This window comes from Sander vitreus, chromosome 16 (genome assembly GCF_031162955.1).
Source record: "Sander vitreus isolate 19-12246 chromosome 16, sanVit1, whole genome shotgun sequence".
In the NCBI taxonomy this organism is placed as follows: domain Eukaryota; kingdom Metazoa; phylum Chordata; class Actinopteri; order Perciformes; family Percidae; genus Sander; species Sander vitreus.
The window spans coordinates 11,300,057-11,326,041 of NC_135870.1; the positions used below are offsets into that span (position 1 = coordinate 11,300,057).

The 25,985-nt window shown below is 41.1% G+C and overlaps 1 protein-coding gene across 2 annotated transcripts; it reads left to right on the forward strand.

Annotated features, from left to right (window-relative positions):
- The first annotated feature begins 700 nt into the window (after positions 1-700).
- zbtb7c (zinc finger and BTB domain containing 7C) lies at positions 701-20,762 on the forward strand. 2 transcript variants are annotated; one of them, XM_078271578.1, is made up of 4 exons: positions 701-868; positions 16,512-17,249; positions 17,386-18,059; positions 18,840-20,762. In XM_078271578.1, the coding sequence occupies exons 2-4, from the start codon at positions 16,539-16,541 to the stop codon at positions 19,453-19,455; spliced, it is 2,001 nt and encodes a 666-aa protein (XP_078127704.1). In that variant the 5' UTR covers positions 701-868; positions 16,512-16,538; the 3' UTR covers positions 19,456-20,762. The 2 variants fall into 2 exon arrangements, with proteins under 2 accessions (XP_078127704.1, XP_078127703.1); XM_078271577.1 differs by lacking the exon at positions 701-868 and adding an exon at positions 9,981-10,380.
- The last annotated feature ends 5,223 nt before the right edge of the window (positions 20,763-25,985 follow it).

Genomic DNA, 25,985 nt, shown 5'->3' on the forward strand with positions numbered 1-25,985 from the left:
ATTATGGGCTTCAGAGCAGCACAATGGTTCTTACGTCTTGCCACGTACGAGCTGGTACAGTAAAGCACACACCCAAATACACTCTCTATCACAAAACCTTTCTTTGACTCTTTTCATTTCTACCCTGATATTTCTTTTGTTCGATACCTGATATGAACCCCTCTAGCTCCTGTTTGGCACAAGTAAAGACCCGCCCACTGGTTCAACCCTGCATTATACTGCAACAACCTCTTCCCCACTCGTCCCTCTACCCTGTTTGAAATCTCAGGGCAGTTGATCATCAGCCTCAGTTTGGCTGTTTTATTACCAGTCTCAGTGTTTCCAGCTCTTGCTCCTGACTTGGCCTTTGCCCCAGCTCTGTAGCCTCATCTCTGGTTTCAGAGCTTCAGGCCTTGTTCAGGCCAACCAGCAGCCTTTCAACCCTCTACCCCCTCTGTCCTCCAGCCCCAGCACCAAGGCTAAGCTCTGCCTATTCCCAGCCATAACCATACCACCCAGTCCGAGCTCGCATGCAGGTTTTCAGGCTTGGCCCAGTGAGTGTGAGTGCGTGTCACTCCCCTCCCCTAAGCACAGGTGGACTTTGTAGGGAACGCTGCCAAATACTTTTGGTTTAGTGGGAGGGAGGGGTGTTGGCTGAGGCTGGTGGGTGTAGCAGTTTTTGTTTTGTTGCGTTTCTTAGATAACCGTTTCGTGGAACGATACCTTTTCACTCCTCAAAATCACTGACACACCTTCAGAGCAAATTTGAGTCTCTGTCTCGCCTGCTCTCACTTTCACAAGTTTGCCAGTGCTGAGACAGTGTTGAGTTTCCTGACAGGGACTGAGTGAATGATAGAGGAACTGAAATCAAAACTTCACTTCTTAAAAGGTCAGTTACATCTTACTGTCTTTTTTTACTTTCTTTTCTTTTGTTTTTTCTTCTTCTTCGTTGTACTATTTCAATCATAATGAGAGGTTCATATTTTCTGTGTGTTGTGGCAAAATTTCAAAGCAAAGAGCTGTCGGCTACTCACTGAGCGCCAGAATCAGACTAAAGGATGGCTGACCTTTTGTAGAATCAGGTTCCCCTGTGTTCCCATTTTAAGTTGCAAATTGCTCCACGTCTCAAACTTTTTATAATAGGACATAGAGTAAAAAAAATGATGTTCAGCTATTCTCAGTGCTGTACATAAACTTTCCTGTGTGTGTCTTGCAACAGATGTGCTCGCAATGAATGCCTCCCCCTTCACATAACAGCAAGCGAAAGCTGGAACAGATTTTAAAGACAGATATATATATATATATATTTTTTTTTTTTTTACTTTTACTTATTATCGCAGCAACAACTTGTATAACTAATGATTTATTGTGCATTATCTAGATCTCTAAACTATATTTGTCTTCGTTATCATCACGATTCTGTCACCAAGAAGCTGCCTGAGGTTGTAAGATTAAATGTAGTACATGTCACATCTCTTAATTGGCATGGTAGTATTAAACTATCTGACTAACGGGATGACATCTGTCCTCCAGGAATCTATCTTGAAATTCACTTTTATTTTCAAATGAGAAATTCATAATCAGTTAGTGATCAAATTTATACTTCAGATTCAGCTTCTCTGTGCAACACATGTGGGGGCAGAGGTGTGACATTCAACATTATTTCACTCTTCCTGTCTGTGACACCCCCCCCGCCCCCTCCCCGCTACCAAATAGCATGAGTAAATGTTAACCTTTAAGAGTATTATAAAAGGGTGATCATGTGCCAGCTAGTGCATTGTTTCCTTTCTTCAGATCTGAGATATTATACTTGAATGGTTAGTAAAATTATCAAGCTATATGTCAAGTGTCTTTTTCCTTTTAGTGAGAATGACATTGTTTTGGAGCTTCAGTGGTTCATTTCAAAGAATCTGCCGATGACTACACATTTAAACTTTTATATAAACTAATTTCAGTTCATGTAAATAATTTCAGTCACAGCTTTTCAGCAGGTGAACTACCAAACAAAACTATAACAAAACTGAATGAAAACCTGCACTTTCCTTTAATTTTAAAAAGGACTAGAAATACTTTACATGTATAGAACAGACATGCTTCACCCTGAAACCTTTATCAGCCTTCATCATTAATGACTAAAACACTCACACAAGCAGAACCTACAGAGCTCTCTTCCTGTCACAGTGGCAGTTAGATGGGGATACAGTGTAGAAGACACTACCACACCTACTCTCGTCACACACCCTCCTGACTACAGCCCTCTGTCTGCCTCTATCTCTCTCCAGGATTGAACCTGTTCCTTGCAGGTCACATCAGTGTGTTCAACAAACATTACCTTCATGTTTGTACAATCTCACCTATAGTATACTGTATATGATAAGCCAATATTCAATATAAAGAAAACTATCTTTTCTATCTGTCTCTAAATGCATCCTATAGTGTGTGTAAATGTGCATGTGCAAAGTGCAAAAGTATTTGATTGATAACATTTGAATGTGTCAAGTAAATGAAGACGTAGCTTAATAATTGCAAAATGATGCAATGTGTTCATTATGAGACTGACAGAGTGAATGAGTCCACCCGCCTTCTTCCCACCTGACAATGTGTGGGCATGCCCATGTAACAGCATTTACACAGCAATACACAATCTGATTTTAACCCCCCATGACACAGAGTCATCTTGTCATAGTTCTCTGAAATCAGTCTCAAATGCCCTGCTTAAGTTTAGGTTAATGCAACGCATGCAAGTTTGTACATATACAATGGCCGAGTAGCTGTTTGTGTGTGCATGTGTGCGTGTCCGCCCTCCTCCGTAGGATCGAGGTCCAAGTTTTGTGTGTGTGTGTGTATGTGTGTGTGTGTGTGTGTGTGTGTGTGTGTGTATGTGTGTGTGTGTGTGTGTGTGTGTGTGTGTGTGTGTGTGTGTGTGTGTGTGTGTGTGTGTGTGTGTGTGTGTGTGTGTGTGTGTGTGTGTGTGTGTGTGTGTGGAGTTGGGCTGGGTGAGTAAGCCGCCCCTCACAGATGAATAGAGGATGGGAGGAGGCTTGAAGAGGCTGCCGTGGGTGGGAGGCCCGAGCCCTGCCAAAAAAGCTCCTTCTGTGGGATTTGTGGACTTTTGCGTTCCTCACGAAACACAGCGCCTTGCTCAAACGACAAAGCCGCCAGGGAGGCAGGCACTCGCACTTGCACTCGCTGGTCGGCTCGATCTCAGTCTCTCTGCTTTTCAAGCTATATTCTTTCTTTCCATTTACAATTTCTCCATTTCCTCAATTCTCCTCTTTTTTCCTCCCTCTGTCCCTGCTGCTGCTTTTCATCACGCGTCAGTAGTTTTATTTAATAACGTGATTGATTACATTCACATACTTTAACAGGTATGTCACCTGGGAGCAACATCCTGCCCCCAACTAACTCTTTAGCAATTTAGCAAACTACAGCCTGACTTTTGTAATATTAGACATTTGTATATTATTATCAATGCATCAGTTTATAACAAAGTCTTACTTAATTGCAACAGCAGCTACAGAGACCCAATTACCTCACAAATCACTTTTCATTTTTTCACTAAACTATTATTTCATAAATTCCTTATAATACTATAGCACTTAATTTAGCATAATATTTACTAATCACAGTGGATATGTCTTGCAGTGGTTTTTGTGTTCGCTAACAGTGTCAAAGTCATCAGTTTGTGATACATTTCAACAGCTAAAATGTCAGCGGCAACCACAATTTGTATTGTGCAATGAAGCATTTTACATATACAATGTGGGTGTTTCATGAATGTTACCTAGATAATAGAAAATAGGCTTCTGTGACCAATGGCAACCCACCTAGCCTCAGACGAGTGACAGTAAAGAGAGACATGATTCTCAGCTTTGCAATCAGGCAAAAAGGAGACAGAGTTGAATGTCATTCAGCATCAGGGTGTTGGATGAAGCAAAGAAGAAAGGGAAAAAAAGAAAGCACGATTTCATAATGTCTAAAAGAAAGATATGGGTTGAATAAGTGGGTCCACCCACCTGTGTGTGAGAGGCAGCGAGAGAGAAAGCGGGGCTGGATGGCAGTTTTAGAGACATGAGTGTGTGGGTTAGGCTAGCTGGCCTGCTTTTGCTATCTAATCACTGGGAGAGAAAGGAGAGTAGCATGCCTTGATCCACCCACCCACCCCAGACAAACAGCAGTTAGCCTGCTAAGTACTACATGTGGTCGCCTGCAGCTCTGGGCTGTACATGGGGGAACAAAGATAAAATGTGACAGACTCTGTAGGTAACAGCACAATTGTGTCTCATTCTGTGCCGGGGAGAAAGAGAGATGTGTCAATCTGGAAGCTACTATGGGTCACGACTGCATGTGAGAGAGTGTGTGTGTGAGTGAGTGTGAGACACGCTTGGTATGTGTTGCTGGTGAACAAGTTGGCAATACTCCAGCAGGTTTCAGATAAGAATACAACTAATGAGAGTTCATTCACTTATTTTTTAACCCAAATTAGCCAAATTAGTTTTAACCTAACCACTGAAAATAAGTAATGGATTCATTAATGAAACTCAAATATACACCAGTCAGGTAGCAAAAGGATACATGTATGTAAAAATGGTCTTTGTCTAGGATTATTAGCAGCCTTGTTAACATGAATTATGTTACTGCTGTGTTGATTTCATGGCTTCTCTTTTGTGATTTGGCACAGATACAGATTAGTTACCTGTGTGATACCCGAGCGGGTGGGATAAGATTGGGTGTGAGTCCAAAAATAGTTGACCTACGCATCACACTTGTGTATTGTGAGTATAATAAGCATTTGGTTGAATGTAGTCCGCCACCTTGTGTGTGTGTGTGTGTGTGTGTGTGTGTGTGTGTGTGTGTGTGTGTGTGTGTGTGTGTGTGTGTGTGTCTCATGACAGGCATCTGTCTCTCCTGCCCTGCAGCCTGACTGGTTTTAATTAGGAGGTGCCAGAGTGCCCGAGGGCTCTCCTGCTGATACACACACATACACATGCGCACACACACACACACACACACACACACACACACACACACACACACACACACACACACACACACACACACACACACACACACACACACACACACACACACACACACACACACTACCTGAGGGCAGACAGAGGCTGTCCCGCCAAGGCTGGCCTCCTTCTCGTTATCACCATAAGGAGTTGTCCTCATTCACCCCACGACCCTCACAACATGCAGACACGCACACACAAATATTCACACCACGCAAATCAAATGAACACAACACAATACTGAGATTCATTCAGAAGCAGCAACGTGGAAGTTGTGGTTGGGAGGTTTGAGTACTTTTACATTTAGTTTGCAGTTTCGGATTCAAAATACATTTCAACGTAATAAACGTGGCCTTAAACATAAAGCATAATCTTATTTGTCTTCAACAAACATCATCACAGACATTCAAGATATTCTCACACATGGCAATGTTATGGCCACCTGTGAAACACTGTAACTCTGACTCCTGCAGTACTCGCAGCTCTAAATATGCAGATTGTGTACTTTTCCTCCCTTCTGGCAAAGCTTCCAATAATGATTAGGATGTTTGGAAAAAAAGGGAAAACAGTAGACGGTTAAAGCAAAAACAGACAGGTCAGCAGAAAGGAAACGCCCTCAACTCACTCATCCGAATGGCATGCTCCAAGGTGATTTCTAATGACCTGACAGATAGGTGTGTGTCTTTGTGATTGAGAGAGGCAGAATGTACAGTAGGTTGCACACAAGCCTGCCTCCCGCTCTTTGTGTTTAAGCAACATTGCATCTGTGTGTGTGTCTGTCTCCGTCCTTGGACTGGAGACAGGGGGTGTAGACCTGGGAGGCTCCTGCGATGCTCTATCTCTAGACTGTGGGGGGATGATTGCCTCCCTTTCCTGCTTCTCTCCCACACCAGGCCACAGCTGGCCTCCGACACATCAGGGTAAAGGGCATAATTCGGGCTAGTTGTGTTTTTTTGTCTCTACAGTTATTAATCCAGGAAAGGTCTGGTACATACTTCCCTGAACTATTTTTTCATGTTATTTTGCTATGTACACATTGCTACATAACTTGAAACTTGTTGTGAACTTCTCTCTTTAGTTTTTATTTTCATTACGGACACAACTACTTCTGCTGCTATTGATGTGTACAAACGAGTGCAGGAATACGAAAGCCTTCCAAGAGATACTGTGTGAAAATGTGTGCAGTTATCCCAACAAATCCCATCAAATTAAACCACCAAATATGTAATTTGTCCATGTTGTAAAATACATCATATTTATAAAGTGCTATGGTTAAGCTTTGTTTAGGTTTACGCACTAAAACTTTAGGGAAAGATCATGTTAAAATGACTACTTCGGTGGCCATTTAGCTCAGTTGGTGAAGCGGGCACACATGTGCGGTGGTTTGTTCCTTGACGCGGGAGGTCCAGGGTTCAGGTCCGTCTTCCCCCCTCTCTCTCCCCTTTCATATCTCTCTCCCTGTCCAATGAAGGCAGAAATGCCCTAACAACAAAAAAAAGACTACTTAGGTACGTTAGGTACAGGCACAGAGGCAAAGCTATACGTCATAATTGCTTCTGGCTTTGGTCGCGCTTTGAAAGGTCAACGGCAACGAGGTCAAAGTTGAAATCATTTGAACTTTGAGCGCAGCGCAATTCTGGGTGGTAGAGCTTCCTCCAAGTTGTCTCCACCGCTCCCCCCATAGGAAAACAATGGCACAGCCAGCGCAGAGCGGTTTTACCGCAGATCATGTGTAGGCAACTTTAAGGTTAAGGGACATTTATTGTCATGGTTATATTAATAAACATGTGGTTAAGGTTAGGGGATGATCGAGGTCATGGTTTAAAAAAACGACGCTGTCGGTTAAAAACGAGAAACAAATAGCTGTCTACCATATTAAAGTGTATTTTAAGTGTTTTATTGACCTATCCATCAACCACTGACCTATACGTAGACTTTGTCGCTTTATAAGCAAGTCATCTGACTTCCTTTGCTCCCGACAGACAAGACTCATCATTACTACAGCCACTAGAAGGCTTTGTCACTGTCCATTGTCCCTGTTAAATAAATAAATAAAAATAAACATATGTTGTTTTGGGGCAGTTCCTGAAACTTTTTGGGAGGAAAGTCTCCATTAGCCCCGAAATTTAAACAGTTATAGAGTATAGAGTAGGTAGTGAAGGGAAAACCTTTTTCTAATAACATTAACAGCATTAAGAGATCAGCATTCAGGGATACTAGGTCTCTTAACCATCAAGGAACTGAATTCATAATATGACAAGCCTGTGAGTGCGTCCTTTTGTTTTACTGACACATAGGGCTTTATGGTATGTGGCTGTATTGCTGCTACAGTTCAGTTTGAGATATTCTAATCAGTTCTTTTCTGAGAGAAATCTTACTGTGTTTGTTATATTGTACAGCATCAAAGTCTCCATGACATCAACTTCATGTAATGATGCTTCACACCCCATCCCCCCCTCCAAAGTGTCAATCTGGTGTCCTGGAACGTGTATCCTGCTGGGCGAAGCAGGTGGCAGTAAACAGGTACGTTGAGATGCCAGACAGACAGAAAAAACAGATGACTCTTACTCAGCCCCTTGAGTCCTCGTGTTTTGCGACTGTTGGCACTCAGACTGAGCGACAAGACACACCACGTCTTGGTGTAGCCTAAGACTCACAACAGACTAAGGGGGGAAAGGAAACAATATTTCGCCTGATGATTATATACTACAGAATGATAAAACACTGAAGCACTAAGATCATTTTTCTTGCTCCTTAGATAATAATGTAATAGATTTCATGGTTGTGTTACAATATATAAAACTGTTGCAAGCATAATCATCATGTAAATCTGCCCTATTAGCCATAAGGCATGCTGTACTGTGTGCACATTGCAGTTGGGCTGAATCACTTATGAATTTACACCCCAAAATGAGCTGCAGAGCAAATCAGTGTCTTTTACACATTGCACTTCTGTACCGTTACCACTGGTTTGTGCCTATCATGGCATATGGCAGTTTGCAGTACAAGAGCCTGCAGTTTTAGAATTAGAAACAAAGTAGTTCACACAGGTACCACTTACAGTGTGCTGCTATGACGGCAACGGCGTGTTTAGAATAGATAGCCAATCTTATAAGATGGCAAATGTTTTTCTGGCCGTCTGGCTGGCCTGCTAGCAGTTAGTGGCTAACCCTGTTTATATATACTAGATGCCAATGTGAGCTGGCCTCGGCTCTCACCCTGTACAAAACAGTGTAAACCACCAGGGCATGAACTGTGGTTTGCTTTAGTCCATGTTTTCCTCAAGGGGAAGTGGGCATAGCAGTCTGATGTACACTCTGATGTCTACTTGTTTGTAGAGGTTAACTCAACACAATTTGACTGCTTTCACAGTCATTATGATTTATGGATGGTTAGAAATATTTAGGTAGATTTGAAGGTCCCGTAACCACTAAGATAACAATGGCTGACTTCATAATCTACCTATATGAATGAGAAAAAAACTGCTCTTAATTGTTTGTTAGATTATTAAATGTAAATGTATTGTCTGTACCACATTTTTGTTTTTAGGTCTGTCAAACAAAACAGTAACCTTTAAGTGTAAATGATATATATCTCAGAAGTTGAAACCTTCCTATTATTCGTTAATTTAAATTAAGTATTACAAAGGGCGTGGATTATTAGTGCCACACAGGAAAGCCCAATGGCTATTTTAGATACTGTGAATGTGCTAAGTCACAACATTTGGCCCGTCTGTGAAAGCAAAGGAAACACTCTCTCTTTCAGTTTTTTTGCTGTGTCACACACACACACACACACACACACGCACACACACGCACACACACGCACACACACGCACGCACACGCACGCACACGCACACGCACACAACCTGAGGAAGCAGTTTTGTAAGCCATGCTCTGTACCATTAAGTTTTGTTGCCACCAACTTGTTACAGCAAACTCTCTCCACATTTTCTTGACGTTCAATATCTCCTCAAACACCTGCTAAACAGGCTTCCTCTTCTACACTGAAGTCTATACAGAATGGCTTATTTCTACACCTTTCTGCATTAACTTCCTCCTACTCCAGATAGAGGTAGTGGTGTGCTCACCAACTGTTACCCTACTTTGACGGCTTTCTGACTCAAAACAGAGCTTCTGCTCTCTTCAACCTGGTTTTTGAAACCTTTGTTAAAAAAGAAAGAAAGATAAAAAACGTTTCAACAAAAAGGAAATTAACAGTCAGTCGCTTGTGGTATTTTTCAGCATTTGTGGTTCAATTCTGTCTCAGATATCGTCACATCATTACTTTTAAGTAATATTTCCTTTCAAATTAACACCACTGACTAAATCAGCCAGTTTTAAAGGGTTCTGTATATAAGGTGCCGCACACCAAAGTGTGTTAATGCGTTTTCAGTAATTAGTCTGTTGTGTTTATGTTTAGTGTTTATGGGGGTTACACTTGCCCAGCATTTTACCCTACATTGTCTGAACACATGCATAGACGTCTCAAAGAGCTTTTTCAATGTTAGTTTTGATTACAGAATTTAGTTTTGGGAGAGTTGAAAGAGAATAGCAGGGCTCCATTTTAAACAGGTGCAAAACTGAAACTAACTGGCTTTAAGTTGCAGTTGTTTTTCTGCTTCTGTGTGACTACTTTTAAGTCATGTATATTTCTTCATCTCAGCTTGAGACTAACCAACAGAGGTGCACAAAATAGTTTTTCAACTTCTCTCTCATTCTCCTTTCCTTTTTTTACCCCGCCTCAGTCTCCCCAAACAACCCCTTCGAGTTTCTCTGCCCCGGTCCCTTTATACCAAAAATCCACTCTAACACAACTAAAAATTCATTTTGTCTGACCTAAATCAGAGGGTGTCTGCGCCATGGGCTTATTACACAGTGCGCTTAAACTTGTGTTGTGGAGGAGGATGGGGTATTATTATCTTCCAGCTACCCACCCTGCTATAAAAACTAGTGGTGCGACATCTCCTCAGCGCAGTGCTGCTGCCCTCCCTCCCTTCCTCTCACTCTCTCGCTCGTCCTATGAGCCACACACAACAGTGAGCCTGACTCTTAACTCCACACTCTGCTACACAGACAGACCCAAGAATCACACTCTGCTCTCCTCTGTTGCGCTGCTTTTGCTCCTCTCCATTGGATATTCCTCCTCTTTTTTGTTTGTTTAAATGTATTTTTGTGAATGGGCATCCGTTGCCGGTGTGAGGAGCTTGTGAATGGACTGACTGCCTGGCTGACTGACTGATTGACAGACTGGCAAAGAGAGAGGCAGCTGCATTTCAATTAAAAAGGGCAATGCTGAGAGGTCAAGTGAGGAGCAAGAGAGCCTCTTAGTAGTCTGGAAATACATGTGACACGTGAGGGGAATCAAGAAACTGAAGGCACGGTAGGTGATGGGTGCTGAGAGCTGTGGAATGCTGGGGAACGTATCAAGACATGTGTGAATTTATGTGGAAGCCAGAGTTTTGAAGTATGCACATGGGTGTGTGTCTGTGCGTATATGTCTATAATAATTTGTCACATTGTTTCAGAGTGTGAGAACAAGCTTGCACTTGTGCGTTATGTTACAGTGAGCACACGTGCAACGCTTTGTGTCCTTTTTTGTGTTTAGAAGTGTATATGAGTGTTGTAGCCTACTGCTGTAGATCCTCAATGTCTTACAAGGTGCAAACAGGTCAATAAAGTCGCTTAATGACTCATGCTATTTCCAGAATTCTACGCACAATATTTACACTACAGCGTAAATATTGTGCTGTAGAATTCTGGAAATAGCATGAGCGTTTATAGCTTCACAGTACGTCTTGGAAATATCAAACATAGTAGTTTAAGTGGGCTTAAGTATGTGTTGAGTCTCCAACAGTAATTATACATTGCACTTTTAGATATTCCATATCTATACGACATTCTCCTTCAAATCCAAAACAAATACTCAGGTAATTCATAAAGATAAATGGGATGTTTGTGAGTTGGGACAAAATAAAAACATGTTATGGATTTGAGGCTGAGCTGTAAATTACTGTTTACCACAGGCTTTTTGTCAGCCAGCTTATAGTAGTCCTATTACCTCATGTAGTTACAAAATTCCATGAGAAGTATTACCATCAAATTGTTTACCAGTAGTTGTTTGTCATTCACGTATAAAGATTAGTTTGTACTCACTAAATTCTAAACTTACTAAATAAAAAACAATTGTTAAAAATGCAGGATATAATTCAGTGTAAGTGGGAAATAAATACAGAAAATCAGCTGCATTTACAAATGTAAAATAAGGGTATACTTTGTGTTGTATTGTATCGCTGCTTTATCAGATACTTGAACGTTTGTTAAGTTACTTCAAAAGAGTACCTGTAGTTAAACACCTACTCAACAGGCTCACAAACTGTGACAGGAAATTCATTAAAGATCAATGTCATACTAATAACAGGTTTGCTTAATCACACATTGTAACTCTGATTATATCTCATTAGCTGCAGTCAGTTTTCAACCTGCACCTGCCAGTGTGTAGTGTACTAAAGGCTTTTAACTTTTTAATCTTCAACATGGTAATTCATGGAGCCATTTTAAAATATCAGAAAAATACAGATGGATACATTTTTAATCAAGGCTTAATTATAAAATTGCAAAATACTGTATTCATCTTTCAAGAAATGTATTTTGTTATTTTATATTGTACCATTCTCAAATACAACTTTTTCTGTTCACTTGGGTCTTTACTCGGACCAAACAGAGATGTAGAGAAATATAAATATGTAGAATAAAAAAATAATCTGTCCGTTGGATGGAAAATAGTCCAGAAGCAACATTCTTAATCACTGAGCCGATATTCAGCAGTGAACCATAGACTTTTGTTTACTTTGGGAGTGAGAGAGATAATGGTGTGTAGCTGTGGGCCCCCCTGAAGGCTGGAGAGATGACACTTAGTGCTAACGGGCTCTTTAAGGAGCCGCGCGAGTTAAATTGGCCTCCAGATCTCTTAAGACCAGACCCAGTGTTTTCTTCAAATATTTATCATACTTATAACAAATATAAGTATTAATTAAAGGCATACATTAGTGATTATCTTCTGAGGCAATTGTAGTGAACAATTTCATTGGTACACCTGTTGAAACATTTCAACAAGAATCCCTCTTAAAGTGAGGTTTATGGTGCTAGATTTTACAAAATGTATTGAACTCGCAGGCTGATTTTCTACCAAACTGATAATAACATTTAATATAAGTCAGTCTGTACTGTTTTATAACGGTGTAAATGTGGAATAAATGTGCACCAACTCCGTGTAAACTTCCCATAAATAAGTTCCAAGCGACCCTGAACTTTTAAGCAAAACTTGTGCAGTTAAATGCTGAAATTTGGCCTTGACATTTCATCATTACTGTAAAGATAAAAAAAATAAAAACAGCCCATTTTGTGTAACTGGCATTATATACGGTTCACCTGCTCAAGTTGACAGCAATTAAGATTAAAAACTCTCCCTCTGCGGCCTATAGGCTCCAGACAATTGTCATTTAAAACTCCAACCAAGGAAGTGTCTCCTGGAGAAACTGTGTTTTACTGGTGATAATGGACTAGCTTACATAGTAGGTCAAATGAATGTCTACTCCTAATAAGGGGGTGAATTCTGGCTGTCAATACGATAAATTATTGGCCGTGCAATTGTCCGTCTGTGACAGTTGTTTAGCAGGTGTTTGCTATGGGCAGTTGGTGACAGGGGTAAACTTTGGCTGCTGGTGATTTAGCATGTGGGTCAGGTGGATGCACTGGCCTGACAGGGATAAACTAGGCTTTGGGTGTTGTAGCTTACAGGCCAAATGAGTGTCTGCCTGTGACAAGGGTCGAGATGGACATTAGCTGCTGATTTGTGGCCTGAGCGGTCAGGGCTGGGGACAAGTTAGCCACTCTACTCGGGGCATAATGATGATACAGCTGCAACAGGGACAGAGAGGAGGAGGAGGAGGAGGAGAGGAGGAAGAGGAGACTGATTAGGTGGAGGAGGAGGTGGTGGTGGTCAGAGCCCAGAAAGCAGATGAAGTTCCTGGGAGAAAAATGACACTGAATGAAGGTGACACATAATTTGGGGTGGGAGTGCTGAGTTGAAAGTGTTAGTGACTAAGTGAGGCAGGAGAGGAGACGTGGCCGGTACAGGCAAGCCGAAAGAGAGACAGACAGAATGGCAAGACTGTCCATTAGAGGTCAGTTTAATAATTTAGCTGATATTGATCCCGGTATGAATAGTTTTTACGCATGGAACTGAAATGCTTGTTCAGTAAATTAATTCAGTGATGCATGTGTGATGAACAGAAATAGGTGCTATAGCTGATGATTGCAACAAAATATGATTTTCCATACGTATTTATTGAAAAATCATGTCACCTAATAATGGCAGATTGTTATAGGCTGACAATCATTTACTGAGTCAATTTTATCAATAAAGAAAAAAAGTTGGGTTGTCCTTCCATGACTTTACTGGAACAGTAAGATGGATAAAGAGCCAAATGACTTAAACAGTAATTATCAGAGCCCTTTCACAAAGCGTCCACACCCTGGCTGCTCTGATGGGTGGAGGGGGTCGGGGGTGGGGTGTAAAGGGTTAAGACTGTTTGGCTGATGAAATGTCGCTCCAGGACTTTGTGGTGGGAAAGCTGTGCCCTCCTCCCCTCCCTGTCTATGTGGCACATCCTCCTTAGATCCTTTCCACATTGTAATTAGGGGCCGGCCGCTAAGAGCTAGCGTTAGCTCGTGGCAGGCAAACAGTGGGACCAGAGGGGAGTGGTGCTCGCTGGGGCACCAGGCGAACAAACAGCAACAGCAGCACGTGTTTCATAGTTCCAGGAGTGGGTGGGATGGATCGAGAGCAAACGAATGACAGTGGGTTCACCAAGCCCTCCCAGTCAGACTCTTTTTCTCTCCCTTTTATCCACTCTGTGTTGTTCCAAGCTCTGCACTATTGTTTGCCTTGGCAGGCTGTTACAGGGAGGGGCCCCTCCGCTGGTGTTTGTGCAACCTGTTAGGGAACTTTAAGGGCCATCTGATGGCTCCCTTCTCTCACCTTCTACCCAGGCTATTACTTTTTATGGATGTTGTATACATGGTACATAACAGAAAAGGGATATTGTTCTGTCTTTGTAGAGGCAACCTTTTTCCACATAACAAAATCATTGAAAGAAGTTACCTGAGCTTATTGTACAGGATTTACATTACACTGTAGGGTTTGTATGAACTTCAATACAGATAGAATCCCTTTTTCCATTGATTATTTCTGGTTTAAATATACAATTTCATCAGCAACTTTCTCTGTGGCTCTTTTGTTTCAGTGTTCCCATCAGGGTAGTTTGAGTTCTGTGTAGTAGGTCTGTGGGCCTGTATCCTATACCACCACCCCCTCTATAGACATTTTAATTATGACCACACTGTATCAATGGCATGAACATAGCAACAGTTACCTAGCAACAAGATCGACAAGAATAAACTACATGTAAGATTGGTGTCCAAGTTGTATACCTGCAGGTGAACTAAAGGATTTTCTGAAATAGTTTTTTTCTCCTCTGGTGTAATCCCCTACTGCACAAAACCAAGACACTCGATGCGCGCGTGCGTGCGTGCGAGCGAGCGCGTGCGTGCGTGTGTGTGTGTGGCTTTAGCCCTGGCCCATTTAGAGCCAGTCAACAATGCAGCTGTGGTGAGCAGGCCCGCTTCAAAGTATTTATCTACACATGCCTCTAGTGACCACCAAGTGTGGACGGCTAAGTTTAAGCTCTATTCATAGATGTGAATGAATGAGCACCCTGCCAGAGGAAGTTTTATCACTGTAACTGTAAACAACAGCACAGTGAATCAACAGGTAGGAACTCAAGAAAAGTGAACAGGGATTTGTGTGTGAAACAATATCGAGCTCTTAAGTCGTGCTGTAAATCAAATGAGTGCAGAGAGGATAGACTGCATACGTAAGCATTTTGACAGGATACAGTATCTAGAGTACAATCTGACCTCTTTTGTCGTTCTCTTCTTTTCTCACCACATCCCAGTCACATATCGTATTGTTCAAATGAAGGTATCAGCTTGCTCCGTGCTCATATCTGGTAGAGCCAGACAAGAGGGATGGACATTATCACAGAAACTCTCACACACTTATCACCAAGTGTCAAACAGAACAAGGAAAATATTATTTCAAGACAAAAAATAAGTTTGAAGTCTTATCAAGATGATGGGTTTCCATAACTCACACAGTCGCAACACGATCCTACGAGAATTTGTGATGGCACATTTAAGACAAATATTACCCAATATGATGTTTGCTCAAAATGATACATGCTGTATTTACCACGTGTTGCCTTTGGTGCACAGATGGCACACAAACAAGCATGCCTAAAGGTATATTTTAATAAAGCGAGACTCACTCATCATCGTTGACAATATCGGCTTCGGTTAAGAGCCTCTATCTACCAAATATCAACGCTTTTTGAAAATACTTTATCTAGTGAATGCTGCTTGTCATCAGTGACACCGAACTCTGGATCACATGTCACTCCTAATGCACTCTTGAAATCAATGTTTTACATTAATGAACAGTTTCATTATTTGCTTTAACACACCCCCATCACCTTCCTGTTGGCAGTTCTTCTCAGGAGAATCCCTGTTGCAAAATCAAGTGCAGCTTCATCCCTGTGATAACTAAAATATTTATGATGCTGGCGTTCGTTCGCTGAGGGAGTGAGAAACCAACTATGTGGATTTGCTTTGTGAAAATTACTGAGACCAGCATTCATCCAATAGCAACAGGAAATCAAAGAGAACATGTTCAAACGAATCACTGCATTCTGCAGGTATTTTCAGATTTCTCAAAGACTCATCTGTCCATGTGACAAAGAAAATACTCAATCAGCTGCACAATAAGAACTTTTATTTTTAAACTTCTTTGCTAAGTTGATTGTAATCGAAACCGAGATGGTACCTTTTGACAAATGTACCTGTTGATTAGTTGGGCTTTATTTATTCAGGAAGTCTCAGACAGACCAGAGAACAAATTGTACAATATGAACATTCTTTTCATATTTTTTGTGTGTTGTACAAAATAGCTTTTTTTGGATTAGGAAATAGTGTTGCAACTCTGGAAATGTGTTAAAAATATTTTTTAGGTGGCCAGGTTGGCTCAGTGGGCAGAGCAGGCACACATATATTTAGAGGTTTATGCCTCAATGCGAGGTCCAGGATTCAAATCCGACCTGTGACAATTGCGTGCATGTCAATTAAAGGCGGAAAAGCAAAAAAAAGTGTGTGACAGACTGAATACTCTTTTATCCTGACAGACTAAAGAGTCTCAACGGATTTTCAAAATACCTTCAAAACTGTTGTAAGTGTTAATGACATCACATGAGAGGCACAACCCTAAAGACAAGACTTTAGTAAAACAATACAAGTCAGGATTAATGGAGGCTTTAGAGCAAAACGTATTTCCCACAGAATTATGTATTTTTCAGTTTGACCTTATTTCACAGTTCACTGTTATTTCCTTCTTTCTAGATAAGCAACAGAGTCAGAGAGAGGAGCATGGTTCATCACAGAGAAGAGGACCTGATCGGGATCCCCTTCCCAAATCACAGCAGTGATGTCCTCTGCAGCCTCAATGAGCAGCGCCGTGAAGGGCTGCTCTGCGATGTCATTCTCATCGTCCGTGACCAGGAGTACCGCACCCACCGCTCCGTTCTGGCTGCCTGCAGCCAGTACTTCAAGAAACTCTTCACAGTGGCCAACGCTGACGGCGGGGATCACCATCAAACGGCGGCCGTGTACGAAATTGACTTTGTGGCTCCGGACTCTCTCACAGCCATCCTGGAATTTGCCTACACCTCCACTCTGACCGTGACGGCGTCCAACGTTAAAGAAATCCTGAACGCAGCTCAGATGCTGGAGATTCCTTGCATCATCAACGTTTGCCTGGAGATCATGGACAGCGGGGGTGGAGGCGGCGGAGGGAGAGGGGAGGAGGGAGAAGAGGAAGAGGAGGATGCGGAGGAAGATGAGGAGGAGGAAGAAGAGGAGGATGAAGAGGAGGATGAGGGGTCGAGGAAGGACGAGCAGGAGGATGAGGAGGACAATGTCAGCGAGAGGTCCCTGCAGTCCTCGGAGAGCAGGGGGGGGCAGACGACTCCGGGGACGGAGGACTCGCCGCCTCCCAGCACCTCCACCTACCACCAGCAGTTTGACCTGCACAGAGAGTCCTCGCAGTCACAGTCTCCAGACACCGTGAGAGGAAAACAGGTAGATCACTGGATATTTTCTTATTTCTATTACTGATATTGTATTTTCAGGGCAAAAAAATAAATAATCGGACTTTAAATGACTATTTCTAAGTTCAAAAGGCTGATGAAAAATATTCATGCATCTTGTGTTGCAGGAGAGTGTGGAGAGTCGGGCTTTGAAGGATTTCTCTATCGAGTCTCTCCTGCAGGAGGGTCTCTACCCCCGTATGTCAACACTGGACAGGAGGGCCAACTTCTCTCCTCTCCTCCCAGGCTTCTACCCCTCAATGTGGGCCGCAGAGTTCCCAGCCTTCCCCAAGCAGCTCCTGGACCCCAGCCACCACCAGCGTCCCCACACAGGAGCCTCACAGCAAAGCAGGCTCCCCCACGCCTTCCCCAAATCTGCACCGCTTGAGGCCTCCAGGCCCCTCGATCTAGCTGTGAAAAGAGAAATCATAAAGGAGGAGATGAAAGAGGAAATCCCGCTCAGTCTGCTCCACGGCAACTTCCTGAAGGAGTTTGTCAGCTCGGGCCTAGGCAGCACCATGAACGCTGGGTCAGTGCCGTCAGAAGGTCAGGCTCTGGGCCCGTTAAAGGATGAAGCCGACTTCCGGTCGTACCTGAGCTTCCTGAGTTCCGCGTCCCACCTGGGGGGGCTGTTCCCTCCCTGGCAGCTGGAGGAGGAGAGGAAGATGAAGCCCAAAGCGTCGCAGCAGTGTCCAATCTGCAACAAGGTAATCCAAGGAGCTGGGAAACTGCCACGACACATGAGGACACATACCGGGGAGAAACCGTACATGTGCACTATCTGTGAAGTACGATTCACCAGGTATGTGAAACAGCACTTCTTCTCACATCATTATTACTTCACTAAAAGTGTTTCGTATTTAAAAAGCCACACAGAAATCAACTTGAGATCTTCCTGTTCCTGTGCGTTTTGACTTCAAAGCACGAAGAAACTGCAGGGTTAACAGAAAAGTACCCCATGCTCTTTTGATTGAGGTTAATATTTTTTCACCAAATCTCAATATCAAAGAGCTTAAAGTGGAAAGCCCCCTCCACTGGTTTCTTTGCATTAGTGATATCTCACTCACCAATATCCTCATGCATTGGCACATTTTCCACCTGTATTTTAGAGCAGAATTGCATCATCTTTACTGACTTTTTTTTTTTTTTTACTTTTTATTTGTCAACTTTTTCACATTGTACATCTGAAGTCCTACAGCAGAGGACTAAAAAAAACTAAGAAAAGAGCAAAAAAAATGGGTTATGCAAAATCAAAGCAGCATATATACATCATATAGATATACATTACATATCTCTGTCTTCGGCAATGTAAACAGGCCATTTCCTCCATTTTTTCTCTCCCAGCTCTTTTTGGAGCCGTATAGAATAAGTCATCTGTTCAAGTAGGTGTAGGTGTTTCACAATACCAACAAAGACAGTACTTTGTAATTGCTTGCTTACCCGCAGCCAACAGGATCTTATCTTTACTGACTTTTAAACTCACTTGTACTAAACAAGATCTAAAAGGCCAAAGAAATGTAATGTTGTCAACCTTTCCACCCACAACACACTGTATGAAAACGGGGTTTTGTTCTTTCCTCAGACAAGACAAACTCAAGATCCACATGCGGAAGCACACAGGTGAGCGCCCCTACATCTGCCTCCACTGCAACTCCAAGTTTGTCCACAACTACGACCTAAAAAACCACCTGCGTATCCACACGGGCGTCCGTCCGTACCAATGTGAGCACTGCTACAAAAGTTTCACACGGTCCGACCACCTACATCGACACATCAAGAGGCAGAGCTGCCGCATCTCCCGCCCCCGACGAGGACGAAAGCCAGCTGCTTGGCGGTCCACACCCACCAGCAACTTCCTGTGCCCCCCCACTGCTGCCACCAACCGGTTTGAGGAAAACGGGTTAAGCCCTGCATACCAGGGAATCAAGAGTCACGGACTTGGGGGAATGCTCGGCAACAGGGGTCTGGGATTTAAGAGCGGGGACGGCGCGGGCAGGGAGAGCAGGGAGGAACGGCGAGCAGAGGGGAAGCATGTTGCAGAGGAGGAGAAGGCAGGAGCAGGGAGGCAGAGGGGAGTGTTTGCCTTCGCTCTGGCTGGAGAAGAAGTGCTTACCCACTCTCCATTTTATGCTGCGACCTCTGAACCCTGGACCATGAGACTGGAGCGTGCTCCACCCATCCCTGAGCCGGCCAAATGAACAGTGGTCTGTAGAAGAAAAAAAGACAAGAAAGAAAGTCTCTTTAATCTCTGTGTCTGTTCTGCTTCAGGAAGCTAAAGCACCTTTTTAAAAAGTGAAAGTGAGATCAATGAACTTTTTGAAGTCTGCTGATGTGGCAGTAGTAAAACAGACTTTTTTTTTTTTTCTTCTTTCTTTTAGAAAATACAGCCTAATTAAATAATTTCACAGATGTCATGTTGAATAATTGTTTACAAATAATTTGATAGCATTTAAGAGGAGGCAAACAGTTTGACACTGCTAACAAGAAAAACATATCAGAATGCTGTTCTATATATTATTTGCATTATTTATCTACAGGGTTGTCTAAAATACTATTAATTCAAAGACTACTTAATTCTATGTCCTCTGAATTGAAGCAAGATGAGATGAGGCTTTTATGAAAAATATTCATATGCAAGGAAATATAAATCTATAAATCAGAGCAGGACCTATTGCAGTTGGTAAAATGTTGAATTAGTGACTATAATGAATGTAAAACAAATGACATGTACAAAATAATCAAAAAATCTATTGTAGAAAATGGTTATTATAACATTTCAGTGGAGCAGACATAAATTATTACAATACAATTTAATAAAATGCATAAATAACCTTCATCCAAACAAATTACAGTGTGTTTTATTTTGGATGGTTGTGTTTAAGTGTTAAAAAAGGACCAGTGCTTTCAAAAAATCCACTAAAAATGGTTTATCACAGGAGGGCGTTGTCTGGCACATGTCCTGTACGTATGTTTGATCCTAACATGGTTATTTAATGGTATTCCAAAACAAGGGGAACCCACTTGAAGTCTGATAAATCAGGACATTTGATAATGTGTTGTAATCCTTTCACTGCCTTGTTCTGATTTAAGATCCTTGTCTGCACTATTGTACATAGACAAAAAACATTTTGGCCATGGTGGTGTTAATTACGGTTGCGTTGCTGATGATAAAAAAAGAAATATATATATATATATATATATATATATATTTCTTATATATAGACTTGAATACAACTTTGTTCTAATGTTTATTGTGTCTTCACATGATGTACATTTCTAACTAATCAACTGCCGCTTTAGCTACAGTATGCTTGTGTTTTCTCTGCTGCAACAAGAGGGTTTTAGCCTCGTTTTTCATATGTTTATCTTTGATTTGTGTATAAAGAAGTTCAAAAATGATTTGAATTGAAATGGGAAAGTATTTTCTTGCTATTTATGCATATTTAAATGAATGAGCCTTGGCTATATTTTGCAAATCTGTTTTATAAAGACACTAAATGTAAAACTTTGCTCTTCTTTGGTAGTATTACTTTCAGAAAATAACCACGGTGTGTGTGTGTGTGTGTGTGTGTGTGTGCGCGTATGTGTGTGTGTGCGTGCCTGCGCGCATGTGTGTGTGTGTGTGTGTATGTAGCCTATGTATTGTACTATTTTAGTGAGGACCAATTTGAGATTTAGACGTTGATAGTGATGAAGGTTTTCAAAAGTGAGGACATTTTGTCTTCACTTCTTTAAAATTGCTTGAGTTGAATATTTTGTTTTAAGGGGGTTGGTGTTAGGTATAGTTGTGATGGTTAGGGTTAAGAGCAAGGTAGTCTGGATCAACTGAAGTACATTTTCAGGATAAAGGCTGATCCGGCCCGTGGCTCACATGCAGTTAACTTTAACTCATTTAATATTTTCTGTGGTGTGTTAATATTTTTTGCAGAGGCCCGTTCGCTGCGTCCGGATTTAGCGCCACCCAAGACAATTGTGATTGGTTTAAAGAAATGCCAACATCTCCTATAATGTATGTGTGGAGGGGCCAGAACTAACTCCACAGTGCTGTGGAGTCAGTGAGGATCCTGCTAAGTAACATTATATATTTTAACAGATTATAACAGTTTGCAACTATTCCATATTTTAGTTTGGGTAAATACACACTGGGTCAAAAAAACACTGTCTTGGTTCTGATAGTTGACCAAATGGTTTTCTCCCCATAATGAGTAAAGTTAACCGAGTATAGAGTTGGTACTATATTAAAGCCAAACTGGGTCAAATTTAACACAGTGATTTTTTTGGTGTGTAGATTTTTTCTTAAACTTTTGCATTTTGCATAAAACTACTTCTTCTCCAAAATGATTTAGTGGTAAATTAACTGGTAGGTAATCATTTATTTCCTGCCGTGGCTCACATCAATCTGAGAGTCACTAATACATATTTATTCATTCAATGTTATATGGAAAATTATATATATGTAGCTTGGACCAATGCCACACACCACAGCATGTGTATCCCCTGATGGGTCCTTAAAATACATAACCCAAAATAGTACAAAACACATACATACATACATTCAATCAAATTACGATAAATCTCAGTACTACATTCATTCATGACTACATGAATGATCCTTCCTTATAAATAGGTTCCACATGTTGATCTCCTGAACAGACAAAGGTGTCTGTCCAAAGGAGGATTTACAAAAAAGGGCACCTTATAGCTCATCATAGATGCCAGAAACCCTAAAAAGGTACCAGCAAGTCACTGAGCACCTTGGTAGCCTGGTTATTCCTGTGTTGATGAAGGACTAATATTTGCAAATTAAATAAACATATTTAGTTTCTTAACAACATGTCACTGGTGGGATCTTATTGGCTTCCTAAGTTACACAAGAAATGAAATGTCCATGTTACAATAAAAGGGTGAGTAAAATTAGCTTCAAGTGTATAAGCCTTGTTAAACTGGGTACACTACCTGCCACTATGCTGTATATTGTTCACACCCACACAAATAAGACCACAGAAGGCGCCGGCTCCTCAGCTGGAGGCTAATAGGTAGGTATTATTTACTGTAATATTGGGGAATATTGATAAATTGCATATTATTACGCCAACAATATATTGTATGTGAGCTATGTACGGCTGATTACTGCAACAAATTATTTTATTATTATTATTATTATTATTATTACACGATCAAGTTGAAGGATATTGGAACCAGGGTAAATAATGCATCAAATACATTATATTTCAATGATACAGTAATGTGGTTTAAAGAGGTTTATTGGATCAATACATAACTGAATACTGATGCTCACGCTGCTGAGACTCATTTAGTCCTGTCTGATCACAATGACCTTGTGGCTTTGATGTTTTATCGCTGTATCGATCAAACCTTTATAGTCAGATCATTCACAGTGGTGCATTTTTATTATTGACTAAGAGTGTATTTGTCTTCTAAGTGCGTGAATACCATGAAGCAAGTTGAAGAGCTTTTTTGCCCCAGCATTTGGTTACAACAGTTAACTCGTTTTCGTGATTTAAAGTGTTAATTTCATTGGCTGTGCTTCACACAGTCCTCGTCTGTTTCTTTGCCCAGACCTCTAGTGGAGATAAGTGGTACTGTAACTGACCCTGTTTACATCTAACATTATATGTTTCATCTGAATATACAGTGTGACGTTTTATAGTTTAAATGCCTTAGATTGATGTTGAAGTGACACAAATACATATCTGAATATAAGATTAAAAGCACATGAAAAACTACTGCTGCTGACTTTTTCACCATTTTAAAAGATTTTCCAGCCAGTGGCTCATTAAAGTAATACAATCTCACTGACTGTTTGAAACATCCCTTCCATCCTGATATAGCTTCATCCCTCTGGAGGGCGCCAAAGACTTAAGTTTGACTCTGACAGAATGATAAGAATGAATTTGACTTATGGTAAGACCCTCACAGTGAAATACATTGGGCTTGGAAGTCATTTTAAATTAATAATTCACAAGAATCAAAATAAGTCACAAAAATATGTTTTGAGGTGGAAGATGTGTTGCTTTCTTATTTTAAAATTCTGGTGAAATAATAGAAAGATAAATTGAAGAAATGAAAGAAAGAGACTGTGGTGGAAGTTTTTTTTTAAGACACAGCACAAACCACATCCCTTTATGTGGGGCAGAGATGGTCTGCAGCAGCTGCCTCCTGATGGTTTCAGTTATTTCTTTGTGCAGGATTTATTGGTGTGATGAATGGTTGCTGTGATAAATGTGTGCACCTACAGTAATGCAGTGGGCAGTGACCCATGTAATGCCACAGGAAGCAATAGCTTAAAGGAAAGTTCTAGTATTTTTTTAAATGAATTAAACGTCGCAGTAGAATTTAATTCTGTGATTGACTTGTTAGGCTGTCAGCCACTGTTAAAAAAGTGTTGCTTTGAATGGATTTGAAACCATATTTGAAATTACTTGTATGCAATTTGGTTTTAGTGTTCCATCACTTAACCTTGTATGAACTAACACAATAGTCCTGTAACTGCTTTATAAAAAACAGACAGGAAATCGTATTGACAAATTTAAAAGCACTGATTATTTGTAGTTCAGGTGTGTGATGCTCAGAAGATATTTTGGAAAAGGTTGACTTAATTCTCTCATGTTAACTTTAAGGACACTTATGCCTCTATTGTTTCTCTTTGGCTACGTATAAAACTGTCAAATGCCAACACAGGATTGAAAATATGTGTATATAAAGTTAATTGTAAATTGTTGAGGTTAGCCTAAATTAGATTAATGGCACCTTGTGGAGTTTTTTTCTAAACAAACAAAAGTTGTGTTGACATTCATGTTACTTACCCAAATGCACTGTGTGTATACTTAGAGTCTAACAACCGTGTTGAACGTATTTCCTTCCTCATTTGCAAAGCCAATTTTTTATTTTACATTTTAAATCCTCCCGTTTGCATCCATGTTTAGTAGCTTGCAGTCTTCTTCTTTAATGCCTTTGTTGGAGCATTACTGTGTTATTTGGTGTGTTACCGCCACCTGTAGATCAGGTATCCTCTTGCACTAGACAAACCTAATGGGGACTAAATAAACTGCTTAAAAGCGCTACTAGAGATCAAAAACACCACAAGTTACCTTTAATACAATAAGGTTAATAAAATGGAATCTAGTGCAATTGATTAATAAAGGTTTTAGAATTAAGTTACCATAACCAGAAATATACTGATTATTGTAAACCCCTGGAACTGTATTATTATTATTATTATTATTATTATTATTATTTTTATTAGTTACACCTGTGATTTGAAATTCTGCATAAGGAGGAGGCAGGTTGGGGTTGTGGATGTGCTAAACAAACACAGGACTGTCACCCAGGAGACTGGAGTTTGTGTCCTTTTAAGTAAGTAAATGGCAAGTTGTTTTTTTTTACTTTACGGAACAAACGGTGCTAGGTCATGTTTGAACCCAAACCACAATCTTCTTCTAAACCTCATCATGTGACCGTTGTACACAGTTAATGTTTAAAACTATGACGTAGTGGGGTTTAACTTCTTGTTAACCTGAGTGTGAGTCACGTACGAGACACTTAACTGTGAAAAATCTACACCCACAAGACAAAGTGCGTGCGTGCGTGCGTGCGTGCGTGCGTGCGTGTGTTTGTGCCTGTGTGTGTGTGTGCGTGCGTGTGTAGGTACATGACTTCCTGAACCCCAACCCTCCTGAGGTGTGACTTCCTGACCCATTAACCCGCAGTCCTGTCTTGGGTCCTCTCTCTGCTCACCACTCTGATGATCCTCTAAGGTCCATGTTGGTACACACAGCCTCCGTGGCCGTTATACTTGCACACACAAAGATTTTCTAATAGGATATCCTCTGAGGAAGCTGTGCAACAATGCAGCTACAAGTTAGACCAGAGGGAATGTTGGCGGTAACACGGTCTGATGTTCTCTGCGGGGTTTCGGAGGTGCTGACGAGGAAACACCTACAAAACAAAGGACCTTGGAAAAGCAACAGTTTGTCTGCGACAAGACCTCAAATACAAGGAACAATATGTATGACATAATTACAAAGCTTACTGATATCCACGTTAGTGGCTCTAAATTTATTGAGCGCTCCAAATCTTTCAATGCTGACCGAAGACATCATCACAGCGTTATCATTATTTGAAGAATTTATTTGTATAGAATTATATTGTGTGGTTATATAAAAAGATGTCACAAATGCCTTAAGGACACAGGGCTCAGACACACCTCACTCACTTCTTTTTTGAAAACAAAAATAAATACATAAATGCACCTCAAATGAGGTAGTGTACAGTGTTTTTTTTTTAGAGAAGTTAATGGCTATTCCTAGGGTTTGTTTCTGTAGAGTATTCAATACTGTTGTATTAGGCAGACAATACAAGGGCAGATAGTAACTTTTTAACAAGCTTTAAGTCAGTTTTCACATATTTACCACATGTTAAAAACATTGGTAGGAAAGTGAATCGGCTGAAATAACATCTGTCGGCAGGAATTTATGAAATACACTCTTGCAGGTCAGCAGGTCAGAACTGAACCCGCGGCCGCTGCAGCGAGGACTGAGCCGCTGTATATGGGCACGCGCTACCAGGTGAGCTACCCAGGCGCCACCTCTCAGTCTTTTGTTTGTATGCACCAGTCGATCACTCTGACTCCGAGACAATTCTATAGTCGTCATTGGCTGACTGTAGTAAAGTGTGTGAGTGTATGTATGTGAGTGTATGTATGTGT